The 26294-nt window shown below is 30.9% G+C and overlaps 1 protein-coding gene across 1 annotated transcript; it reads right to left on the bottom strand.

Moving 5' to 3' along the window:
• Nucleotides 1–3577: 3577 nt before the first annotated feature.
• l(2)09851 (WD repeat-containing protein 1 l(2)09851) lies at nucleotides 3578–18809 on the bottom strand. The gene is made up of 6 exons (XM_016057442.4): nucleotides 18069–18809; nucleotides 12110–12402; nucleotides 8706–8916; nucleotides 7212–7354; nucleotides 6400–6597; nucleotides 3578–3997 (listed from the first exon to the last, which is right to left on the bottom strand). Exons 1-6 carry the CDS (start codon nucleotides 18277–18279, stop codon nucleotides 3677–3679), a joined length of 1377 nt encoding a protein of 458 aa, XP_015912928.2. The 5' UTR covers nucleotides 18280–18809; the 3' UTR covers nucleotides 3578–3676.
• Nucleotides 18810–26294: the final 7485 nt, after the last annotated feature.

Raw genomic sequence — 26294 nt, 5'->3', positions numbered from 1 at the left:
TAGACTGCGTTTTGCAGACTTTTGATCATCAGTGTTGATAGGACAAGAAAGTTCATTTCTCACACAATTTTTAGAGGCCTTAGATTAAGAATCGCGATGTTGGATTTCAAAATCGCGTGAATAAAAATCGCGATGCTTGATTTTAAAATCGCGTGAAAAAGAATTGCGATGCCGGATTTTAAAATCGCGTGAAAAAGAATCGCGATGCCGGATTTTAAAATCGCGATGTTGGATTTTAAGATTGCGTGAATAAGAATCGCGATGTTCGATTTTAAAATAGGGTGGATAAGAATCGCGATGTTGGATTTTAAGAGTGCGTGAATAAGAATCGCGATGTTGGGTTTTAAGAGTGCGTGAATAAGAACCGCGATGTTGGATTTTAAAATCGCTTGAATTAGAATCGCGATGTTGGATTTTAAAATCGCATGAATTAGAATCGCGATGTTGGATTTTAAAATCGCGTGAATAAGAACTACAATGTTTGATTTTAAAATCGTGTGAATAAGAATCGCGATGTTCAATTTAAAAATAGCGTGAATAAGAATCACGATATTGAATTTTAAAATCACGTGAATAAGAATCACGATATTGGATTTTAAAAGCACGAAAATAAAAATCGCGGTATTGAATTTTTGAATCGCGTAAATAAGAATCACGATGCATAATTTTTAGAGTCCGTGAATACTTATCGCAACGAGTAATGTTTAAACCGCGTATAAATACGAAAATCGATATTTGATATTACAACAGCGTGATAACGAATCGCAATATTGAAATTTAAAAATATATATGAATACGAATCGCGACATTGGATTTTAAACTAGCGGGAATACAAATCGCGATATTGGGTTTTAAAAACGCTTAAATACAAATCGCGATATTGAATTTTAAAATTGCGTGAATGGGAATTGCGAGTAATGATTTTTAAATCGTGTAAAAACGAATCTCAACAAGTAACTTTTAAATCAGTTAAATACGAAAATCGATGATTTACATAAAAATCATCTAAATAAGAATCGCAATTTTAGCAGATTCTGGCCCAGTTCCTAATATTTAAAATTCTGTAAATCAGCCAATCAAAAGAAATCAAATATCAGCGGCCGAAACGAAACGGCTTAGGACTTTTTTTCTTTTTTTCCAATCTATAGCGGAAGTCGCGGTTGTCAAGGCAACAAGTCGCAAGTCCGACTATATCGCTCGTTCGACTCCCCAAAAGTTTTTGGAACATGGTCGGAAATTTTAAAAAGTCTTTCATCCCTCAAAAGATAAGAGAGTAGTCGAGTAGGAGACGGCATTGTTTTACCAAGGTTAACCACTTTTACCCCAGCCAGCAGATTGACATGTGAAGAAAGGTTTATTGGGGGCTTCAATACTTTCGCGCTGCGGAAGAAAAAAAATTTCAACAAAATATCATTTACTGCATAAAAATTTTTTCCGCGCGGAAATTTATGAAAAAAGAGCGGAAGATATGGAAAAATCTGAAAAAAGCGGAAATCAGCGGATCCGCGGAAGAATCACATCCCTGATAGTTGATAATAACTGTCTTTTAATGAAGTTAAAAATATGACACTTTTTTTAGGGTTATAAATTATTCAAAATTAAGTGGTTTCATTGTTAAGACAATTGCGAAGCAAAGGGGTTCGCTTAATGAATGTTATTGGATTGTAAAAAAAAAAAGATGATTAGTGGCATCTATCCTAGTACGGTGCAATAGTACAAGTGACAAAAATACATTTTTTGAAAAATAACTGAATTAAGATTTAATGAAACTTTTTTTTTCTTTTTCCGATAGGAAGTAACTTCAAAATATACTTTAACTCTCTATAGGGCTATTTTTATTTTTCTTGTAGTGTTGTGTTAAAATATTTCTGGGATTGAGATTAATTTATAAATAGAAATTCATTTAGCACATCGCCTGATATTAATCCGACCTTTAGGACTACTCTTTTAATGGGAAGGTGGCTAAGATTTGAAACATTTACCCTCTGTAAAGAATCAATCAGTAGACTGGAATTTCCAAATTAATAAATGAACGAACGCAAGGCTTACGAGAGAAAATAGTACCCCTTTACTGTAACCCACATTTATGTAGCTTATTATGCTTGCATAATTTTTTTCTATGTTTTTTTAATAAAGTTTTTTCATGTGGAACTGCTAAATTTGTAGCAATGGAAATGTTATAAGACTTAGTACCGATTAACTTCGATACACAGAAATATTCTATCACCACTTGATGTTAATGCCATTATGTATGAGTTTAACAATCTGGATGTTAGACACATGTATGATAATAGTCATACAGGGTTCCCACTCAATTTCAGAAGAAAAATAATTCTGGACTTCTCCAGGTATATTTCAATAAAAAATCCATACCATATTTCATCTATATCATGCAATTTTTTCATCAGGAAACTTGGATTTATTTTTTAATTTGTAATGTCAAATATTATATTTTATGAGCAAAAACATATAGTAGAATGAGATTGGAAACACGGAAAAATTTCATTAAAAAGTGGAATTTTATAAAAGAATTGTAACAGATTTTAAAATTATTTAACTCTTATCTCAATAACCAATTATTATTATTGAAAATTCTAAGACTGGTTATTTTTCAGGTATAATATAGGAATTTTCCAGGCTTTTTGTAAAAAATTGCAACTCTCCCTGCTTCTTAGAGTTAAAATAAAATTCCCTCACAATTCCAGGCTTTCCCTATCCCGTGGGAGCCCTGTCATATATAACTTCAATATATATGACATTATATCATACATAATGTCATATATATTGAAGTTAGTATGTCAAGCAATCAAATCACTACCCATCAAAAACTAATTATAAGAAATCCTGAAAATAAAGTATTCCAATCACAACCAACAATCTATTGCAGACGAGTAAGGTCACGGAGATTGAAGTACTAACCGCCTAGACAAGTGGGTACTCATAAATTTGAAGAAGGGGCATTTAAGTTATCACTGAAATAGGATTTCTGTGATGCTGAAATCCTATTGGATGAATAGATATGATGGATGAATAGATATCGTTATGTGATTATAAATCCTTAGAACTTTTGAGATTTCTTAGCAAGTTAACTTTGTTAAAGGATCTAAACATGTCTTTATTAATGAAGAAACCTATATAGGCTTGTACATAAATAAAAAGTAAACCAAGGAATTTGAATCACTGTGAAAACTGATCAAAATGAATTCTACATCAGGCTTTCACCGACCACAGTGACACACGTAAATCATCCACAGTGGTTGATGGATTGTCGATTAGAGTACCTTTGCCAACAGGCTAACTCTAAGAGGTTTCCGTGGTATGCCTCTGCATGTATCGCAAATGCAGGGTAGTTCAATCAAAAAAGTTCTCCATGAAGGCAAATTTCATCAAATACTTAATCCAGGAGTTCCCCTGTCTTCTGCATGGGGTTCAAAATTACAAGGTTACAGAGTTAAACATTGATAGACGTTAACTCAAAATAGGGTCAGCTATTCAACGGCGGTTATATAAAAAGAAACATATACCCAATATTATTAAGCAGAATTATCATTTCAAAATACAGTAATAAAGAACAAAATATGGCAGAAATATTTAATTAATCTTTTTTACAGATTCCAGATTTACTAGAAAATTTTTGTAGAAGTAAACATTTAACAGTAAAATGCTCATTCTACAACTAGACACTTAAAGTTCTAATGACATTCAATCCCGTTTGAGCCGTAGATACTAGCACACCTGGCATTTGCCTATGCCAATGCAGCTCTTTAATTTCTTTTTGTCCTTGATGTATAAACAGAAGTTGTGGAGGCAGTTGCAAGAGCTCAGCACTCATTTCCTCACCCCTTTCAGCATCTTCATCCCTCTCAATGGCAAGATCCCACTGAGTTAACTGATCGTCTGAGCTGGATGCCGCAAATACTGAGTGGTCAGTAGGATGCCACTCTACTGATGTAATAGGAGCTGTATGATGTTTGAATGTGCATATGGCGTCACTATCCTGTAAAGAAACAGGTAATTTTCTTTTTTTTCATTTATAACTACAATACATATGGCAAACAGTAACTATGAATCAGAACTAACAGTAAATACGCAATAGTAGGTACGTTCAAAATAGTAGGTACGCAGGGCTTGCACCAAGGACTTCAACTTAGCCAGTAAATTAGTCAAATATCAAAAGTATTATCCAAATTTCAAAATTCTTAGCCAAAGACAAATCTTAACAATTTTTTAACATAGAAATCTTTAAATCAAAAAACAAATTTGCTATAAATTGAATTACTTTTCAAAATGCAAATTCAAATCATGAGTCATTTTGCAGTTCAATAAAGGAGCAATGAATGGAAGAGAGACAATGAAAAATGTAGATGTTTAATCGCCTCTGGAGAAAGAAATAAGAAAATGTTTGGGTTAATTTTTGATAACTTCCTAGACCAGAGCAGTTATATAAGGAAAAACTTTAGCCAACATTATATTACTGCCACATTATTGCATAGGTACTTGTCAAAAGAAAGTACATCTTCTGCAAAAATATTTGGAAGATAACATCCACCTTACTGCCACATAATCTGTGTTATTGAACTGTAGGAAAAAATTTGTCAGGACATATTGCATGATCCAGCAACAAACATAGTGATTTGTATTTTATGCTAGTTTGTCTCAGGCTTGCATAATCTCTCAATACTTACATTATCTGGACTTAATATGATTCTAATTGGTTATGAGACATATCTAACAGAATTGGCATTTAAAATTTTGAAAACCTTCGAATTCACAACTGAAATAAGTATGTTGTTAGTTTTTTTTCCTTAAAAATTTTAAGAGCTGTAAATAGATATATAACCCTAGGACTTTAAAGCTTGTCTGTACGGTCATGCAATTGGGTAAAGTACCGCACGCTGTACAGTGAAACCATACAAGTTGCAGGGAAAAGTCCAAAAAAATATTTTTTATCAACTGAACAAAACCTGGAGTTACCTCTTGAAAAATATTAATGACATATAATATTTAAAAAAAAATTATACAAATAAATAATATTCCTTATCTTTACAAATAGACTTGTTTATAACTGAATGAAATTAGTTTTGTTTTAATTTACAGAAGCTTTTTAACTATCGAATACAAAATCATTTTAAACATCATTAATTTAAAGTTATCTTAAATTACTGCTTGAGTTCAATCACAAATCATGAAGTTTACTTCTTACTTGGATTTATTTTCATGTAAAATAGAAATTACTTTAATAAAAATGTCTTAATTAATGAAAAATATTCAGTTTTGGGTGATTGTGAGAACAAGTCAAAATTCCTAAAAATTTCCCGAGTTTAAAAAAAAAAAAAAAGAAAAAAGAAAGAAAGTTTAAATTGAAAAATTATTAAAATATATTTAAAATTTTACACATACCTATGATGACCTGGAGAAGAAATTAAAATTTACAAATATGTCTTTCTTTTTTGAGTTTATGATTATAACTAATAAAAAATAAATATTAATCATGAATATAAGCTTATAAAGTATCTCTCTGGCTCTCCCTTACAAACAAATAAAATAAACTTCTGTGATCAATGATTTTTTGAAATGTTTGGGCCTTCAATCTCCGGATCACTGTTAGCGGGAGATTTGGATTTCAGCTATCCCTTTTACAAACAGACGTATTTGTGGCAATTTAACGTCGCATGATAACAGTTTTCTAGGTAGTTATTTATCCCTTTTTCAACGCAAACCACATAACTTTTTAAATTCCAATATTTTTAACATGATGTTACTACAACGTAGAAATTTCTATTTCAACTTTTCACTTTCTAACGTGTTAGATCTGTGACGAATCCATCATGATTTCCTGCTTCCCCCCCCCCCAAATTCCGGTATTTTTCATATGCTATTACAACACGTGAATTTCTAATTTTGAGGTGCTCAATCCGCAACTATGCTGTCATGAAATTACATCGATTTGCAATCCTTTCTAGAAGAGTTCTACAATTGTGATCATTTTACGAAGTGACACTTCAGGAAGTTTTCGGAAATTAGAACTTCATAAAGAGGTCATTTTTTTAGAGTTTGAGCTGTTAAGGGACTGTTTTTTAGAATTTGAATTGTGCGAAGGGACGACAAAACTGTCCTAATTTCAACTTGGATTGAGCCCAGGAAAGGATCAAAATGTACAGGCAATTCCTTTAACATTCCTCATTTTCCACCTCTCAAGATGATTTTGAAAAAGGACAGTTCTTAATTTTTTACTAATCCAGAGAGTCGAGAAACAACTATACTTTTGTAAAGTCAAAACTGCATTATCATAAGACAAACCAACTAAGATTAATAGTTTTATTGTTTACCATCTTCATAAGCATTTGATTTTTTTAATAAAAAAATTAAAGAGTTAGAAAGGACTATTATTGTACTTACAGGAAACCTTCTCAGATCCCATACTCTAAGCTTTCCATCATCACCGCCAGATAAAATAAAAGGATCGCTTGGATTCCAACTAATTACATTGACATCACTATCATGAGCATCCTGTTTGGTCAGCATGCAAGCTTTGTTGGGAGCTGCTCTCACATCCCAAACCCTGATGGTTTTATCTACAGAGCAGCTGACCATTACCTACACAAAATTAGAAGTTTTTTTATCTAGAGTGAAAAAAGAAAATTTTCACACTTTATAAACACAGTATAAATGAATCAAAATAAATCTCTATATCTAAAAATTCTCTTTGCCAGTCTTCTTTAGCACTTTGATTACGAGGATGAACTATTTCAATCAGGGGTGCTAAGTAAATGCTTAAGACAAGCTTTGACAGGAGTTGGCTACAGAAGCATTAAAAATGTTCTTCTCTAAAATGTCTTTTACTATGAAAACAAAAAAGAGCACAACTCCAGACTCTGTTGCAAGAGAAATTTGTTAGATAGACAGACCTCAACTTATGTTATGTCAGACCTCAACTAGATGTGCTAAACTATCTTCAGACTTTTATTATTATCTTCACACTTTCGTAGGGGAAGTTACCCCCCCCCCCCCCCAATAAAAGTTGCTTGTTGTTTTTGATAGATTTTGTTGTTTTGAATGGAAATTTTTTCTTTAAACATTTGTCAGTTAAATTTTTCTTCTCAATATCAAGTTGCAAATTTAAATGAACCCAGTTGCATTTGCTTCATAACTAGGCACATTTAAAATAAATACTTTCTACACATCAACATCTTACTATATAAAGGACTTACATTACTCTCATTTGGTGACCATTTTATATCCTCAACTGAGTCAGTGTGTGCATTGTAAGGCCTTTGATCTACATGCCAGGTACCTCCTTCTAATGGTTTCCACAAGTGAATATTTCCTTTGCAATCTCCGCTTGCAAGTACACCTACATTCAAAAAGGAGTTAAATTAATAATATACTCTTCTGAAAATAAAAATTAACAACATGCCTAATGCAATACATTAATTAATCATAAAAAATTTTATATTTAACCAATAAATAAATTGATAAATGTCAAGCTTGATTGTTTTGTTAAGACTTATTTACTTAAAAAGCTTTTCATCTATGTTTTGATAGAATTTCAAACTAAAGGTCCTTGACAGTATTGAACTACCATTAATACCTGACAAATCTTGGGTAAGAATTCACGCAAAAAAAGTTATTATCTTAATATTTTTTTAAATTACATAACCTAAGATAGGGATGCACAACCTTTTTGAGTGAAGGGCCACTTGCACAGCAGTTTGAATAACAAAGGACCACAAACGTATTTAGACAGGTTAACAGCAAATGCACCCTAACCTAAGAGATAAAATACTTAAATACTTTTTGCTTATATAATTTTGCAGTGAAAGATGTACAAAACACTAATTCTGTAAAATAATCCATAAGTGAAAAATTGGTAAAAAATAATAAAATACAACAGACATCTACTTTCAAAGCTTTAAAAAAAGTGCACATTTAAGAAGAAAATAATTAAAAAAATATATACTACTCAAAAACAAAAAATATATAGCGTGAAAAAAAAAAAAAAAGAATCATCCATAATAACTTTTAATCTAATGATTGGATTTTCAGGTACTAGGACCCAATCATAAAAGTCATAAGGGGGTAGACCTCAAATTATCTAATTAATTAGTGCAGACGATATTTAAAATTACAAGACATAAAAATGTACTTTCTCCGACTTACTTACTTTTCTTTACATATCTCTGTACTTAATTTTTCTTACATATTTAAACACCAAACAAAATCATTACAGGGCAAAGTCCCAGACTTCAAATCTGGTATATATAACAGATGCAACTTTTTAGGGAATCTCTTTGTATTCAAGATGCTAAATGATAAAGTGGTTTTAAAAAATCGAAATTTGTACAACATAATTTCAATGTCACTATTATAAATTTATAAGATCCTTGACAAAATTGATGTATTAGTTTGATCATTAAAATAAGAACAATTTTCATAAGACTAGTTTGAAAAGACTCCATGGCATTTTAGGCCATACACATTTTCTTTCAAGGCATTTTTAAGTCTTATGAGTTATTTTAAATACTCATTTCATGATGTGTCGATTTTCTTAAACACTAATTTTGACTATGCCTAGAATAAAAAAAGTCACAAATAAATGGCTGCTTTATGACATGTAAATGCATGCTACATGGAAAATTATAAGGTTTGTGACAACCCTTTTTGCGACATTTTAGACCGTTACACTCATTTTAATAAAAACATACCAGGAACAGTTGGAGACCACTGCAAACCAAAACCCTCAGTTGTATGTCCATTAAACGTAAACACGGGAGCTGGGCTTTCTTTATTTTGAATGTAAGCTGTCATGACTCTTTTATCATTCACAGCTCTGACTGGTTGAGTAAGATTCCATATATAGACTTTGTCCAGTTCAGACCAGGATGCAGCAAATGGTTCACTTCCGAGTGTCGTCACCTGGAACATATGAACATTGCATTACAAATTTCGATTATGCTAACTTTATTATATCTGTATAAATATAAAAGATTAAAACAAAAACAAAAATAGAAGCTTCCAAGGCTATAAACAGAGCAGTGTTGCTATATAGACTGTGGCGTTTATCATTCAAATTTGCTACGATGGAAGTAGGGTAACTTTGATTTTATTTTAACTAAAAAAAATAGGTATTGTAGTATTTTATTACGTAAAATTCAAGTTCAATAATTTTATACTATTAATAATTTTACATGCAGGTTTCATAACACAGCCCTGTGAGCTAGCGAATCAATTCTTTCTTAAAAACGTTGGCTGGTTCATTTTTGTGTTTGTAAACAAACATGTCAAATACCTGTATCGAATGTTTTTCTTTCTTCTCAAATTAAATTGAATTCATAAATTATATGTTATTAACTAAAAGCATTTTATGAAAAGTGGTTGATTGATTTATTTTTTATTCAAATTGCACTGAATTAAAGATTCACCCTTAGATAATTGGAAACAAAAACGTTACAATAATTTTTATCACTGTTTCTTTCTCTTTCCAATAATAGGAAATAAAATAACTCAAAGCGACATTTAAAAATCTGATATTCATACTATTTAGAGATCAAAATAATTTTATGTTGCAGTATATTATAATTAAGAAGTAGTAGAATAAAATAAAAAACTATAAAAATGACAAAAAACTATAAAAATGACAAAAATTATAAAATTACTAAGCGTATAAATTTGTTTAAAAACATTTTAAAATATTTCCTATTAAGTTAAAAACTAAATTGATTGAAAAAAAAATAATTTTTCTGCCAATTTTTTTCATGTACATAAAACTATAATCTTAATAAAATTTCTTTTTTAAAAAATGAGAAAAAAATCCTCTAAACTAACTCACAGAATCCTAAATTAAAAATTCTATAGCATTTAATTAAGAGAACACCAAATATAAGTACATATTTGGTGTTGTCTTACAGCACGTGTTAATCTGAAGTTGAATTAAAACATATTTTTTTTCTAATTTAACATATTTTTTATCTAATTAAATTACTGGCAAAATAAAACCGTCAAACATAGTAAATATAATGTTTTTCTATATATTTTTATTATTTCAAGCAATTATCCCCCTTTCCTTAAAAAAGATTTATTCTGTGCTCTAAATAAGAGAAACAACGTAAATTTAAAAAAATAATCTATAATTTGATTGGACTCAGCTTGCCACAGTACATTGAACGTTCAGAAGAAGCATTGTTAAAAAGAGTGCAGAAGTTTTTTAATAAATATATATTAATGTGCAACAAATGTGATAATAAATTTATAAATTCATATAGTATGAATCAAATACGATTGTTTTAATAAGTTTTAACACTGCCCCCTCATGAACTGAACAAAGTATCCTTTTATTAACGATATTGAGCATTCGGCACACGCCCCAATATGGCGCAGAAATATGGAAATAGACTAAAATTGGAAAACAAAAATTAAAAACTTTCAGAACAAGAGCTTAAGACGCATTTTTATAATTTTCGAACCTTACAAGATATCTCATGAAATTTTTTTGAATGCTAAAATTAAAACAAAAAAAAGAGAGAATGTCAAAAAACAAAGAATCAGTTTGGTTTTCTCAAAACTCCAAAAGTAAAAAAAAAAAAACATTGTTGCACTTGTCTAGGCTCCAAACGAAAAGAGAACAAGAGGGAGACTTAGACTAAATTTTCAGAGCATAACTATGGGTAAACTTAAATTTTTTTTTTTTGGAATATCTAATTAGGAAGATGCAAAGAAAAAAACCAATGGAGATAAACTTCAGACTCAAGAGCACTTAAAGTTAGTTTAGTTATCATTAAGTTTACCAAAAAAAAAAACATTAAGAGTTTAAAGGCAATCATTTTAAGTTTAAAACAGGAAGATTTTAAATGTTTCAAAAAATATTATTAAAATTAGGATAAAAATTAAACAATTAAATTCTGTGTATTTTCCAGTTTTCCCCTACTCTCTCTCTCTCGCCGGAGTGACAACTCTGTAACCAAAAAAATTATTTTATTACCATACAACATATTTAAATTGCCGAGACGTTTAACAAGTGTCAATAAGAACTCGTCCTTGTACATTTTTGAGGAAACGTGTTCCTGTAATTTGAACAATAAAAAAAAGAAAAGAAAGGCAGTAAGAGAGAGAGTATTCCTAAAAACTAGGGATGTAGTAAATATTCAGTCACTATATAGCCCTTTAGCTGAATATTCAGTTGGCTGAATGTTTGACCAAATATTGAGCTAAGTATTTTTTTAAAAAGAATTTTTTTGACAAAGTTTTTTTTCTTCTTTTTGGTACATCAATAGATTTAATAAAGAATAATTTAAAATCACATTTTTAACTATACATTAATAGAAATAGTTTTTACACATATTTGTTAAGTTCAAAAATTTATTTGCTTGCACACAGCTTGTAAATTCATCATCTGGAAGATAAATGGAAAAACAAAATTTAAAGAATTGAAACTGATAGATTACTGATAGATATTAAATTGATAGATTACTTAATACTATTACACAAGTTTTTGCACTGTAACTTTTTTTAATTATATTTTCATAATTTTTTGACACTTTATTATAAGAACTGAGAGCGGGTTTTTTTTCCTTCTTATTATTGTCTCATCTCTTATCAGTATAGTGTACAGCATTTTAACCAAGCGTTTGGATAGACTTTATTCTTAAAATATGTACAGACTAGTATTACCCTTTAGTTATTTTCTAAATTTTTAACCACATAGTTTTTTAGATTTAACTTTCATTCGATTTTATTTATTTGATTTTTTTTACCTTAGCATTTTAAAATTAATTTGGAATCCATTTAATAATATAATTCTTTATTTTTTCAAGATAATTTTAATAATTAATAATCTTAATCATTTTTGGATATTGAAGCTAATTATTATTTAGAGGTTCAATAAGAACAATTAATCACTCAACATAAACTCCCTAAAATAAATTATGCAACTGTAAAGATCAATTTCTATTTTTATATTTGGGGACCAGCCTATTTTTAGAACACTGAATGAATATTTGGGGAGGGGGTCCTTTTGGGACAACTAATGTTTCATTGCTGGTTAATCTTATCCAACTATAAATTAACTTTTATAGTAAAACATCCTACTTTCACGAATACTCAAAATATTCACCTGTATCCTATTTACACAGCCTGTATGTCGAACTGAAGCACATTCTAAAACAGGTTTTGTGTCTTCTTCAGAGTCACTTTCTGAATCGCTTTCCTCTTCCTCGTCTTCATCTTCGTTACGCTCTTTTTTGTGTTTATTTTTGTGCATGTTAGATAATTTCATGATCAGCAAGTGGTTACAATGCAAGCTATCAACTTGTGTGCCTCCAACAACGGTCATAGTCAGAGGATATTCATCAGCTCTGTTGTCACCAAGTTCATCAGGTAAAATATCAAAACTTAAACAAGGAGAACCTAGAATTTAAAGAAACATCACATAAATTAAGACTATACAAAATATCAAATGTTTATTTTCCAACTAAAAGAACACAGAGCTAAAAAGAAATCAAGCAGTTTTAATGCATTTATTTTAAACAACTTCTGTTGCCATTAACACTTCATTTTTAAAATTTCTAAAAGTTATTTGATATAAATTACACTAAGACTTTTTTTTTGTCAAAAATTATTGAAAATGCGTAATTTTCTTTTCTTTTTTTGTTTAGTTGTATGCATTCTGTATCACTGTAAAACAATTTTCAAGGCACTTTTAAAACTTGAAATGCATTTTTATAATTTTATTATAAATTATATTTCAATAGTCATTCATTTAAACTGATTACTTAATTGATTCTTAAAATTAACTGAGTTCTTAAGCTATCTTTAAAAAAATGGAGAGTCATATGATTTTTAAGCCTGCAAACATGACATTAATATACGGTAAAATCACCTTGTATATTGGAAAACTTAGAAAAATTGATTTGATTTGATAAAAAACTTCATTTAATGCTGTAATTTGAAGCTCTGTCCCCAAGGAGAATAAAAAAGCAATCGTTCAAGTGCTTACTCTAGAAACAATCCGATGATTTTAAACAATATATATTATTGGCTTGAAAAATAATTTGGGCTTTAGAACAGACAAATAACTTTAAATATTATGAAAGTTACTAAACTTTTTTAAAAATCGCTTATTTGACGATTTTAATTTTTTCCACCTAGATGAAAATTATCAAAATCACTGCCTTATTCTCATTTTTTCCAAATTTTTATGAGCCCAGGTAATCCAACAGAGGAACAAGTCTTTAAATATTAAAAAATTAGACCACAAATGCTTTTTATTTTCACAAAAACATGCCTTTTCTCCATTTGTGCCATTTTCAAAATAAGCCTAGAGAGAGCTGGCTTTAGATAGGCTAATCTTGATCTAACAGTAATGTGTAACAGTAGCAAACTCGCAGCAGTTATAAAAATAGCATATTATTCACACAAAAAACATTTCGTATTAAGATGGAGTCTTCAAAAAACAACCTGTATTTAAAGGAAAGTAACATTAATTATCTGTTTACTGTAATACAATGTATATCCTTAAAATTTTAAAACTCCTTAACACAAAAATTTTGAACTCACCAAAAAAAAAAGAAAAAAAAAGAAAGATAGTTCAAATTATTGAAAATGAAAATATATTTTCTATAGCTGGTTTTAAAATTTTTGTTCCAAGATCATGATGCTCTGAAATATTTTAAATGAAAACAGTTTTTACAAGTTTTTATTTTATTTATAAGAATAGAATATACGAATTCTTATTAAGTTTCTCTAATTTCAGTTGAATATAATATTATTGTTAGACAATATTATAAAATCTAGCTTTTACCATTCCTCGGTTATAGGCGACTTTAGTTCCTACAGAAAACTGACTGCTTAATCAAGAAACGTTGTACTCATTTTCAAAGATGTGTTTACATGTATCTACCAGACTTTTTTTCTTTTAAAAAAAAAGTCATTAGTAAATTTAATAAAAAGTAACAAAAACAAATATGAAATGTGGACAATTATAGTTATTATAATGAAACATGCTATAAATGTAATGACACAAACCAAAATACGAAACTGAAAATCAAATGAACATAAAAGGGCAATATTTAATTGTCTTCTATTAACAACTAATAATTATTTTATTGTGGTCAAATAATACCAAGTCAAATAATAGTGGTTTAGGACCAACATTATTTTTAAGATTTGGTTGGTTTAAATAAGTTAAATTTTTTTGTATTAATAAAAACAACTTAATTTATGTGTTAATAAAAACTAAGGGGAGTTTTGAAAACAAATAGATAATGTTAAACAGGAATAACAAAAACGTGATAATCTCTAAGTGCAGAAGAGAAAATAAGCAAAAATAGACCCAGGGTTGGCAGGTTTTTGACATGTGACAGTTTTTGACAGTTTAAACCATGGTTTAAACCGTCACGTCAAAAACCTCACTGTCAAAAATGTCGAAAATGTCAAAAACCTATATTCCTATGTGAAATTTAATTAATACATAAAATTAATATATTTTTTATGAAGGATAGTGTTTCTAAATATGTTCTAGAAAAAATAAATTTAAAATTTTGAAGAAACACTTATATTTTGAATAGTAACCAAAATCTTGTACTATTGAAAGCTCACATCTTTTGTAATATTATGTATTCATTTTCATGTGTTATTGAAAATCTGCAGTGATATTATTAAGAAATTTATTTATAACCAAATTTAGTGTATAGTATAGATTATACTAAAAATTAGACATTTTTAAAGATAAACATTAGCAGTTTTGCACATGAAACATCTTTTAAAGAAAAATCTTTTTAATATTCTTTTAAATCTTCTTAATAATCTTTTTAACATAAGACAATACAAATTTAAGTGCTTTCTGTTAAATACACAGAGTAGTTAGTGTCGATTTACAGTATATTCAGCCTATTCATTTACTATGCTGAAAATTTAGTTTATCCAAATACTTGTGAATTTCATTTTGCTGAATACTATATACATAGTTTTGTTGAATATCTAAATATTCAGCTATTGAATAATTACTTCTTGCTTTCAAAATATGCATTATTTGTATTCTTAATACAAGTGGGGGGAAAAAATTAAGAGGTAAAAATTGTTTTAAAATGATAAGTGTAATAATTATAAATAAATATAATAAACAATATGAATTATATTTATCATTATTCACAAATATAACTACTTTTAAATTCAAATTAACATACTGGATAATAAAGATATTTGGTATAACATTAAAAAAAATTTTCATACACTTGTATCAAGTTTGTATTTATACAACATAACTTGTAAGTTCCTTATAAATATTAGTTATATGTTCCTTATATGTCAAAAATGCATAGTAATAAACTTTTAATTTTCTTAAGTATCAAAAAAAAATTTTTTTTTCAAAATATAAATATTTAAAAAAATTTTGTGCAAAATTTTTCTGCACATGCATTTGAATATAAATTTCTAAGATTTTAAATCTGTTATTTTACCTTAATTTTAATTAAAAAATATTTTAAAACCTGCTGATTACCTATAGTATAATTAAATTTCAATATAATGCATGGCAACTGTTGGTAGTTTTGAAGTTTATATATTTTTTTGGCAAACTTTAGTTTTTGACATTTTTGACGGGTTTTTGACGGTTTAAACCAGTATTATACCCTTGTCATGTCAAAAACCACTTTTTGACGTCAAAAACCCCAACCCTGAATAGACCTATTTTAATGATGTAGAATATGAGTAATCAACCTGTGGCCCAGGAGTGGCTCGCTGACAGCATTTTAGTGGCCCCCAACACATTAAAATTCCATTGCCCCATATAATTTTTAAAAAAAAACTAAGTTTAAAATCTCAGAAATTCTCTGAAAAAGTGTGGATTATTATCTCTAACAGATTTCAATCTTTCACCAACACTTTTCAAAAAGTGACCTTGAGCTTTCCGCTACTATAGAGGGGAATAAAGAAACAGAATTCTATTTCTCCTAATGTTGCTATCAAAGACTTTGGTCATTTAAATGAGAACATAAGGCAGAGTAAGGAAGTTTGCTTTATTTGCAACGAGAGTGTAATGGTAAAGAAAGAATACTATATAAAGAGACATTATGATATATTCTGCATTAGAAAGTCATGTGCTAAGGGAGTGAATTAAAATAAAAACTAGATTGTGGTGAATAAAGAATCTGAAAGCAGTGTTTCTGTTAGCAAAATGATAGCAGAAAGTGTGGAAAAACTGCTAAGCTTTTGCTAATGGTAAGTTGGTAAAAGAATATCACCAGAGTGCACGTGATGTGCCTTGTCCATATCAGACTCAAGCCATATTAAATATTAGCTTGTCTGTTGTGACAATAGAAAGATGCATGGAGGATCTTGCAACAGATATAGTCAATAAACATAAAATCCAAAAAAAATTTAGGTTTATTCCGTAGCGATATAGGAACCAATGGATGAAACAGATACTGCATAAGTGGTCATTTATATTCATGGCATTGATAGAGACTTTGCAACGGTAGAGGAATTAACCCGTGTCATAACACTTAAAATAGGAAAACATTAAAACAGGGTGCATAGCCAAATCTTTGAATCAAAAATAAGCACTTTTTAAAAACTTTTCAAGCACTTTACAAAAATTTTTAAGCACTCAAAAAATTCATATTCAATCAATGATATTATTGAAAAACAAAAACTTTTTATCAACAGTTTTAGCGTTAAAAAAAAAACAAAAAAAAAAACGGGCGTAAATCAAAACAATCAGTACTTTCCCACATCACCGAGTGAATTCAACTTGACCCTGAACTCAGAACAAAAGTACCCTTACCCCCTACGTCAAAAAAAAGTGTTAGAAGTAAAATAAAATAAACAAGAACAAAATTAAAATAAATTAAAAAGAAAAACATTTCATAAGGATCTGATATTCTTTATCCGAATTGGAGCACTTGGGTTTCGGTTTAAAGTGTGTGCGCATGCACAAATCATAACGTGGGTACGACATGAAGTCCGCATGAATGATTACGTAGCAAACTCCCCATTTTTCGTGAAATGCATGGGATCCACCAGATATCACTGAAGGGAGAAGAAAAAAATTTCAGAAAAAAAAGCACTTTTTAAAAACGTCAGCTGAAAAAAGCACCTTTAAAAGCTTTTAAAAATGAAATCCCCAAAAAAGCACCTTTAAGTACTTTTTACAAATGCTACGCACCCTGTTAAAAGTGTAGAGGAAAAGAATTGTATTAGAGTCTATCACAAACTTTTTAAAAATGTGAATTGAACTTCAGCAGTATATCACCTATCAACACAGATTTTACTAAATCTATAAGAGGAAAAAATAGGAGTAACCACATTGCTAAGATCTGATGTGAAGGCTAGTGGAAATAATACTATGATGACATTTCCACTATATCATTCACCAAGAAAATTTGTGCAAGAAGTCCTTCGCAAACTTTGAACACATGATGATTGTTTTTGTATAAGTGGTTAATTTCATCAGGGTCTAAAGAACTTAATCACATGCAAATTCAAGAGTTCTCTTATGATTTGGAAGTTGAACATGCTGATGTTGCGTATTACACAGAAATATGTTGGTCGAGCCACGGAAAGATGCTTCAGTGCCAGTTTGTTTTCTTTGATGAGTGAAGTTCAACAATTCATGGAATCTAAAGGGATATTTATTCATAAGTTCCCTGATGAGAAACTTTGCATTTCTTGTCGATATTACAGATCATCTAATTGATATGAACTACCACCTATTTGGAAACGTCTTCATATTCTTTATGGCATCAGAGAAAACTCTTAGGACAAAATTAATCCTGTGAAAAGTCAGTTGGTAAATAAGAATTCCATTCATTTTCCTAAATTATAGTTGGCGTGACAAATCACGATACGAAAATATCCCCGTAGTGGGTTAATTTTCTTGATACATTTTCTCTTACAAATTGTGAAAACCATTTAATTTCAGATCACTAAATTATGGGAACTAAGTTATTAAAATGACTAAAATTTACTGTACTGATAATACTGTTGAATTAAAAATAATGAAAAATGTAACACCATATATATCGTTAAGAAATACATTTGAAAAAAAGTGTAATGATTTTTTTTTTTTACAATACCAGTTTTAATAGCATGGTGACATACGTAAGCCGATTCATCACATTCTAAGTCAACATTTTCAGAATTATCGGCATTTGGAAGGTAAACACGAGACCCTGTGTTTTCTTCATCAACATCTTCGTCAGATTCCGAAATTTCTTCATCATTGGAAGATTCCTCACCAAGATCCATGTCGGGATCATCATTTTCCTTATCGTTAGTAAGAGTCATTTTGAAAGATAAATCAGATTTTGTAAAGATACTATTTTATTTTCACCTCAAAATAATAAAAATATAAGTTATTTTAACTACAAAATTTTGTAGTTATTAGCGGCAAATTAATACACCGAAATAAACAAACATGTTAACACGTGTGGCGTGCAATGTTGCCAGACCTTAAAATTAAATAGTAGCAGAGTTGAACATTTACTTGGCTGCCAGACTTTTTAACTATCATCGTTATTGCTTAATCGTTGTTTCTGATTTACAGCATTTGGCATTCCTACCCGTTCCTACCCGTTATCATTTGTTGAATATCATGTATCGCTTGCATCCCCTGATCGCTCGCTAACCCTGAAAATGCTGACGCAGTTACTTTTCGGAATACTTCACTTTTTTCTGTTCATTTATACCTCGAATTTTTCACAAGGGCAGTGAAAAATTATCTGGACTTTACAGCGGACAAATAACTTAAAAATTTTAAAAGTTGTTAAACTGTTTTAAAAATCTTCAATTTGGCAATATTTTTCCACCTAGATGAATATTATTACAGTCACTGCCTAATTCTGAGTTTTTACGAATTTTTATGAGCCCAGATAATATATCAAGCGTGGAAGTTTTTAAATATTTAAAAATTAGACCACAAATGCTTTTCATTTTCACAAAACTGTGGCTTTTCCTCATAATGACGCTTTGAGCCACTTTCAAAATAGGCGTTGACAGCACTGGCTTTAGATAAGCACTGGCTAAAACTTCACTTAAGAGTCATATTTAAGTTTTCTCAGAATTTACTTTTCTTATCCGAAATATAAACGAACCTTGGCCAAAGAATACCTAAGGAGGCCTTTCCATTTCAATTCTAACCTTCAGTAAGGATAGGTTCGAAAAGGGACGAAATATATTGCACCTCCAAAACCCGTTCCACTGTCTCCCCTACATTTTTTGTGGGTGTGCGTGTATTAAGTAACCCGAAACTAATCGACTAACCACTGTCACAGAAGGGGGATTGCAACCTGCGGGGGTCAACTAGCTTTCAAAGGATATCAGAAGAAACTCACTCTTCATCTTATATTATGCTTTTTCTCTTTCTAAGAAAAATTTAAAAAATATTTTTTTAACTCTAAAACGACTTTATTTATTTTCAAAATAGTTTTATCATTTTATTTAACATGCACTTTTTCTAATTATATCTTGAATTGTTTATTATTTTGATTTGATTATTTAGAGAACTAATAATAACCAGAGTATTTAAATTTATAAAATTTTACTATGTAGTCATATGAAAGTAATTCATATAAAGTAACTACATTAAAAATAAATTTATATTTTCTCTATAGATCAAATAAAGTTTGTTAATTTTTTTAAAATTGATTTGCTAATTTTTAAAACTTTTTATGTTAAAGTAAAACCTTGAGTTCAAGATTTTATTTTTTTATTACGTATTTAATTTTCTTCTTTCAATTACAATTCAAATACAAATATTTTTCACAATCTTTTTTTAATTTTAATTAATTTTTTTTAAAGATTGTTACACCGTTTTGAAACTAATTAAATTCTACCACTTTAAAAAACTATGTTAACATTTAATCCATTATTTAAGCAAATATGGTTGCTTACTATGTAAATTTGATTTAGACTTAAATATTTGAATTTCGTAATTTGAATGAAATAAATTAACCTTCACTAAAAACTCACTTCATTTTAATTATTACTTTTGCTAACTACAATTACTGTATAAATAACTCCGAACTGGAATTATGATTCAATCTTAAAAAATAAACACCGGGGTTATTTGTTATTTGTCACAAACAAATTGAAACATCAAAATTGAAAATTATTCGATTTAATTATCACAAAATTTTAAATCACATTAAGACAGATCTAGTTTCCGATTATATCACTTTATTCAAATAATTTAGCTCGGATACATTTAAAACTTCACCCACAAACTCATATTCATCATTTTTACTTACATTATTTCTTCTCAGTTATAGTTACTTTAAAAACTTATCGCCAGAGATATTATTTAACAATAATACAAAAGAAATAATACAAAAGAAATTCCTTATTGATCTAAAACAGTTATTTAGTATAAATTTATTAAACTGCATATTTTGAGAGCGCAGTTTTATATGAAGTTTATTTTAAAGGAATAAAGTAAAATATAACTTATTAAAAAGTGAATATATTTCATTTATCAGCTTTTGCTTGTTAAAAGGTATTTATATTTTATCAAATAATTTTTATCAAGTAATATATTGTGATTACGTTATATAATAAAGGAACGACTTAATTTTTAATTTTAATTAAAATTATTATAACCCTAATAACAAAGAATAATGGTAAAAGTGGGTAATGAACGCATTTTATTTGTAAATGTCGTAAATAAAAGGACAAATAAATAACTTACAAAAGTATAACTTATTTCTAAGAAATTCCTTAAAAACTATCCTTGATAAGCTTTATAATTTTCTAAACGTAGAAGTAATATTATAAGAAAATTGATGTAACTCTTTCATTTCAGTTTTGAGGATTCATAAAAAATACCATTATTTCTGTCGTAAAAATAAATTATAACATTTTCGACTAATAAGCTGAAGTGACAGTTTGAATTTATTTTTCTAATAGATCATTTCGATGGATCATTAAAAACAACAAAATAAAACAATTCTATGTTATTTTACATTTTAGTACATAGATTTGTGAGACTGCTCACTGTAATTAATATAAAGATTTATCAAAATAATCAAAATTAATTTATAAAAGAGTACGATAACGAAATTTTTGAAAGAAAAAGGCATTTATTGGTTTTGATTAAAACTTACAACATAACAACAGATTGAGACAAGTTTACTTTACAAAATTTTATCAAATACAAAAATACAGAAAATTATGGTTATCTAGGAAATATATTCATATAGATGGCATGCTGGTGCAGCGGCTGCTGCTTTTAAGCCAATTTCAAGCTAAACGCCGAAATGTGGCAAACTTACGTCGCCAGTTGGCGATAAGGACAATCACGATTGCAGACCTAACTGCACCTGTTTTTCTCCTCAGTTCGATCTGTGACGACGCCTGTGTATGTTACTGGGACAACCTGTCCGCCACGATGTTTAATCTAGAACTTAACTTGTAACCTTAATTGTTATCCTTTTATTAAATTTATTATTATTTAATTATGGCTGGCATTCTGTTAATTGTTTCTATTCTTCAATCAACTTAATTATTCATTATATGTTTTTATTTTAGGAGTCGCGTTAACTTCCACGTGTCTCCTCACTGGTGACCCGGCTTTGAATCTATGCAATCTTTCTAAATTTATGCGAAGACCAGCTTAAATTTTTAATAACCTTTGCTCCTTTAGAACTAAATTTAAAATTTAGCGTTATTTTTTGAAAATTTTTTTTTATTTACAAACTTGTGATTGCAAGGAGATATGGATGGATGGACACATGGATATTTTAAGGGTATGTTATCGAATTTCTGCTGTCTTTTTGTGATTGGTCATTTCAAAATTACTGTTGCTTTAATATGTTTAAATTAATGTATTAATTTAACTTACTGCTAGTATCTTTGATTTAAACTTACTGTTAGTATTGATCTACGGCGTGTACGGAGTCTGCTATCTTACTGCATTATCTTTCGAAATGTTTGAAAATCACTTTCATTTGCAATAATTATTTAAACCTTTTTACCATTTTTAGTAAATGTATTTGCATTATTTTCGAGTTTAATTTGATCTTTGCGCTTATCACTGCATCATACAAATTGTTTAATTTTATTTGCTGCCCTAACACTTTAAAATAATGCCGAATGTGGTGGAGCAGGTTAATGATGCAGATAATGCTGCACGTTCTTCAAATGCATCTCAGGTCTCCCATCTTTCGGTAAAAATTCCCCCGTTATGGAAATCGAAAATTAAACTATGGTTTATTCAGGTAGAGAGTAATTTTGAGCTAGCTAGAATCACTAATGATTTAACGAAATATAATTACCTCGTTTCATCAATAGATTCTGAAACTTTATCCTCAGTGTCCGATATTTTATTTGCGCCACCTGCTGCGGATAGATACAACACTTTGAAAGACCGGTTAATAGCCGAATTCTCTGCTTCGGAAAACGAACAAATTCGCCAATTAATTTCTGAATTACATCTTGGAGACGTTAAGCCGTCCCATTTATTGAGAAAAATGCGCGAATTAGGGGGTAAAAGCGTCAACGATGATTTTTTGAAAACTTTATGGTTTCAGAGACTGCCTCAAGAAATTCAAACAATCTTATCAATTAGCTCTGAATCTTTGGACAATTTAGCCAAAATGGCTGACAAAATTTCAGAAGTCCGTACGTCTCCGACAGAAACTGGCGTATTTGCTATTGGGCAACACACTACGGAAAGCTCACAGCGCAATCCTCCGTCTGAAATAAGCGTTTTGCGAAACGAGATAGCTTCGTTGAGTGTAGAAGTTAAGAGATTATCTCGCGAGCGTAGTAGAGATCAGTCTCGATCACGATATAACAAATCTCCCTACCGACATCAAACTCCTTCAAGATCGCGAGGCGACCCAAAATTTTGCTTTTACCATAACAGATTTGGCGCTCGTGCAAAACATTGTAGAGAGCCTTGTTCTTATAATCAAACTAAAAATCCGGAAAACTAGATTCGGCTATCGAAAAACAAGTGTCTGCGACTGCAATCCCGATAGCCAAAAACTCATGTCGCCTTTATGTTTACGACAAACGTTCTCATTTAAAATTTTTAGTTGATTCAGGATCCGATGTATCTTGTATCCCCGCGCCTAAGGTATCTAAAAAGTTAAGACCTGAGCCTTTGGAATTATACGCTGCAAATAACACGAAAATTAAAACTTTTGGCTCAAAATTAATCAATGTTGATCTGGGTATTCGACGAAATTTTAAATGGCATTTTTTAATTGCAACTATTCCAACACCCATTATAGGTGCTGATTTTTTAGAGAATTTTGGCCTCTTAGTTGATTTAAAACGTCGAAAACTTGTTGACAGTGTAACTAAGTTAGAAATACAGGGTATGTTTGCCCAACCTAAACCTATTAGTTCAATTAAACTCATCTCCGGAGAATCGGAGTATCATAAAATGTTAAAAGAATTCCCAGATTTAACTAAATTGTCATTAAAACTAAAAGATTCTAACCATAGTACTGTGCATTATATAGAAACCACCGGACCGCCCGTTCATTGTAAGCCTAGGCGATTAAACCCTAGGTTATACGAATCCGTTAAAAAAGAATTCCAATTCATGATGGAGCAGGGAATTTGTCGACCATCCAAGTCACCGTGGTCTTCTCCGCTCCACGTGGTTCCGAAAAGTTCCGGTAGTATTCGTGTTGTAGGAGATTATCGCAGATTAAATGCGTGTACAACTCCGGATCGTTACCCAATCCCGCACATACAGGACTTTTCAAACTCTCTCTATGGTGCGAAAATTTTCTCAAAACTCGATATTGTGAGAGCATATTTTCATATACCAGTGCACCCGGAACATGTACAGAAAACCGCGGTATGTACACCATTTGGCCTTTTTGAGTTTCCCTATTTGAACTTCGGTCTTTGTGGAGCAGCTCAAACGTTCCAAAGATTTATGAATGAAATTCTTGGTGACTTTTCCTTTTGCTACGTTTATCTCGACGATATTTTAATTTTCAGTGAAACTGAAGAAAAGCATAGAAAACACGTACGTTTGGTTTTTGATCGTTTGAACAAGTATGGATTAACTATACAAACTTCCAAATGTGTTTTCGGTGTACCTGAAATTTCATTTTTAGGACACCTTATTTCTCAAGATGGTACAAAACCATTACCCGACAAAATCAAACCAATTTTAAATTATCCCCAACCTCAAACCGTTAATGAACTTCAAAGATTTCTAGGAATTTTAAATTTTTTCCGTAGATTTTTACCGAATATAGCACAAAATCAAGTACATTTAACGGCGTATTTAAAAGGAGCCAAAAAGAAAGACAAAACGAAACTTGAATGGACAGATCAAGCTGATAATGATTTTAAACAGTGTAAAAAATTAATTGCAAACGCTGTGCTGTTGTCGCACCCTAAACCGAATGCCAAATTAATTTTACATGTGGATGCGTCGGATTTCGCAATAGGAGGGGCTTTAGCGCAAATAGTTAACAATGATGCACAACCACTTGCTTTTTTCTCTCGAAAACTTTCCCCAACTGAAAAAATTTATAGCGCATACGATAGAGAATTATTGGCAGCTTATGCGGCAATCAAACATTTCAGACATATGCTTGAAGCGCGAGAATTTTCTCTTTTCACAGATCATAAGCCTCTAACTTTTGCATTCAGAAAGCGCTCTGATAATTGCTCTCCGCGACAAGCGAGACAATTAGATTACATATCTCAGTTTACGACCGATATTCATCATATAAAAGGATCAGATAATGTTTTGGCAGACGCACTATCGAGAATCGAAGCAATATCTATGCCCAACACAATCGACTATAACGAAATTGCACAGGCACAAACAACCGACGAGGAACTAAATGATTTATTGACAAATTCCGACGTCTTAAAATTTAAAGCAATAACCTTGCCTGATTGTAGTAAATCAATTTATTGTGATTTATCAACTGGCACAGCCCGGCCATACATTCCTGAAATATTTCGTAAAAAAGTTTTTACTACTTTACATAATTTATCCCATCCTGGGATTCGCGCTTCCTCAAAATTGATGCGATCTAGATTTGTTTGGCCGTCCATACGTAAAGATTGTGCAGAATGGGCTAGACAATGTGTCCCATGCCAAAGATCAAAAGTAACTCGCCACACAAAATCTGCAGTAAGTAATTTTTTAGACCAGTCACAAAGATTCGAGCATGTACACCTGGATCTTGTGGGTCCTCTTCCACCATCCAACGGGAATTACTATTGTTTAACTATGATCGACAGATTTACTCGGTGGCCAGAGGCTGTCCCTATTCCTGACATAACTGCACACACAGTTGCAAAGACCTTTTTTACTCATTGGATTTCCAGATTTGGCTGTCCTGTCCGTGTTACTACTGACCAAGGCAGGCAGTTCGAAAGCTCACTTTTCGTGGCCCTGTCACAACTCCTAGGCATCAAACGCATCAGGACTTCTCCGTATCATCCTCAGGGAAATGGCTTGATCGAGGAGTTTCATCGTCCACTAAAGGCAGCCCTGAAGGCCTATAATACCGAGCAGTGGTCTTCAGCTCTACCTACATTGCTACTAGGTTTCCGTGCAGTCTTTAAAGAGGATCTAGGAGCCACAACTGCCGAATTGGTCTATGGAAGACCTCTCAGACTACCAGGCGAACTCTTCGTTCCTTCACCGACCAGTGCTTCCCAAAATCAACTTATCCTGGACTTGCAATCCCACTTCGAAAATGTGAGACCAGCCCCGATGTCTCGTCATGGACACAGAACAATTTTTGTTCACCCACATTTGAAGGACTGCTCACATGTATTTGTCAGACACGACGCTGTTAGAAAGCCACTCCAAGCTCCGTACGATGGTCCGTATAGAGTTCTGCAAAGAAGTGACAAACTTTTCGACATCGAACTTAAGGGGAAAAAGTATACCATTTCCATAGACAGGCTTAAACCAGCTTTCCTGCCCAAAGAGACTAATCAACATACTTATCCTTCTCCAGTCGAGTCGATTGAATCAACCGTTCCTGCAAAAAACTCAGAGACAGTGAAACCGATTGATCCAGCCAACACAACTCGTACCGGTAGAACAATTCGTAAACCTCAACGGTATGTCCATTTTTAACCGTTACACTGCGGAGGGAGTATGCAGCGGCTGCTGCTTTTAAGCCAATTTCAAGCTAAACGCCGAAATGTGGCAAACTTACGTCGCCAGTTGGCGATAAGGACAATCACGATTGCAGACCTAACTGCACCTGTTTTTCTCCTCAGTTCGATCTGTGACGACGCCTGTGTATGTTACTGGGACAACCTGTCCGCCACGATGTTTAATCTAGAACTTAACTTGTAACCTT

The sequence above is a fragment of the Parasteatoda tepidariorum genome, chromosome 9, assembly GCF_982258835.1.
Source record: "Parasteatoda tepidariorum strain Cologne lab strain chromosome 9, Ptep-v5.0, whole genome shotgun sequence".
Taxonomy (NCBI): domain Eukaryota; kingdom Metazoa; phylum Arthropoda; class Arachnida; order Araneae; family Theridiidae; genus Parasteatoda; species Parasteatoda tepidariorum.
Note: the sequence above shows the minus strand (reverse complement) of the source record. Positions and strands in the feature narration are given on the sequence as shown.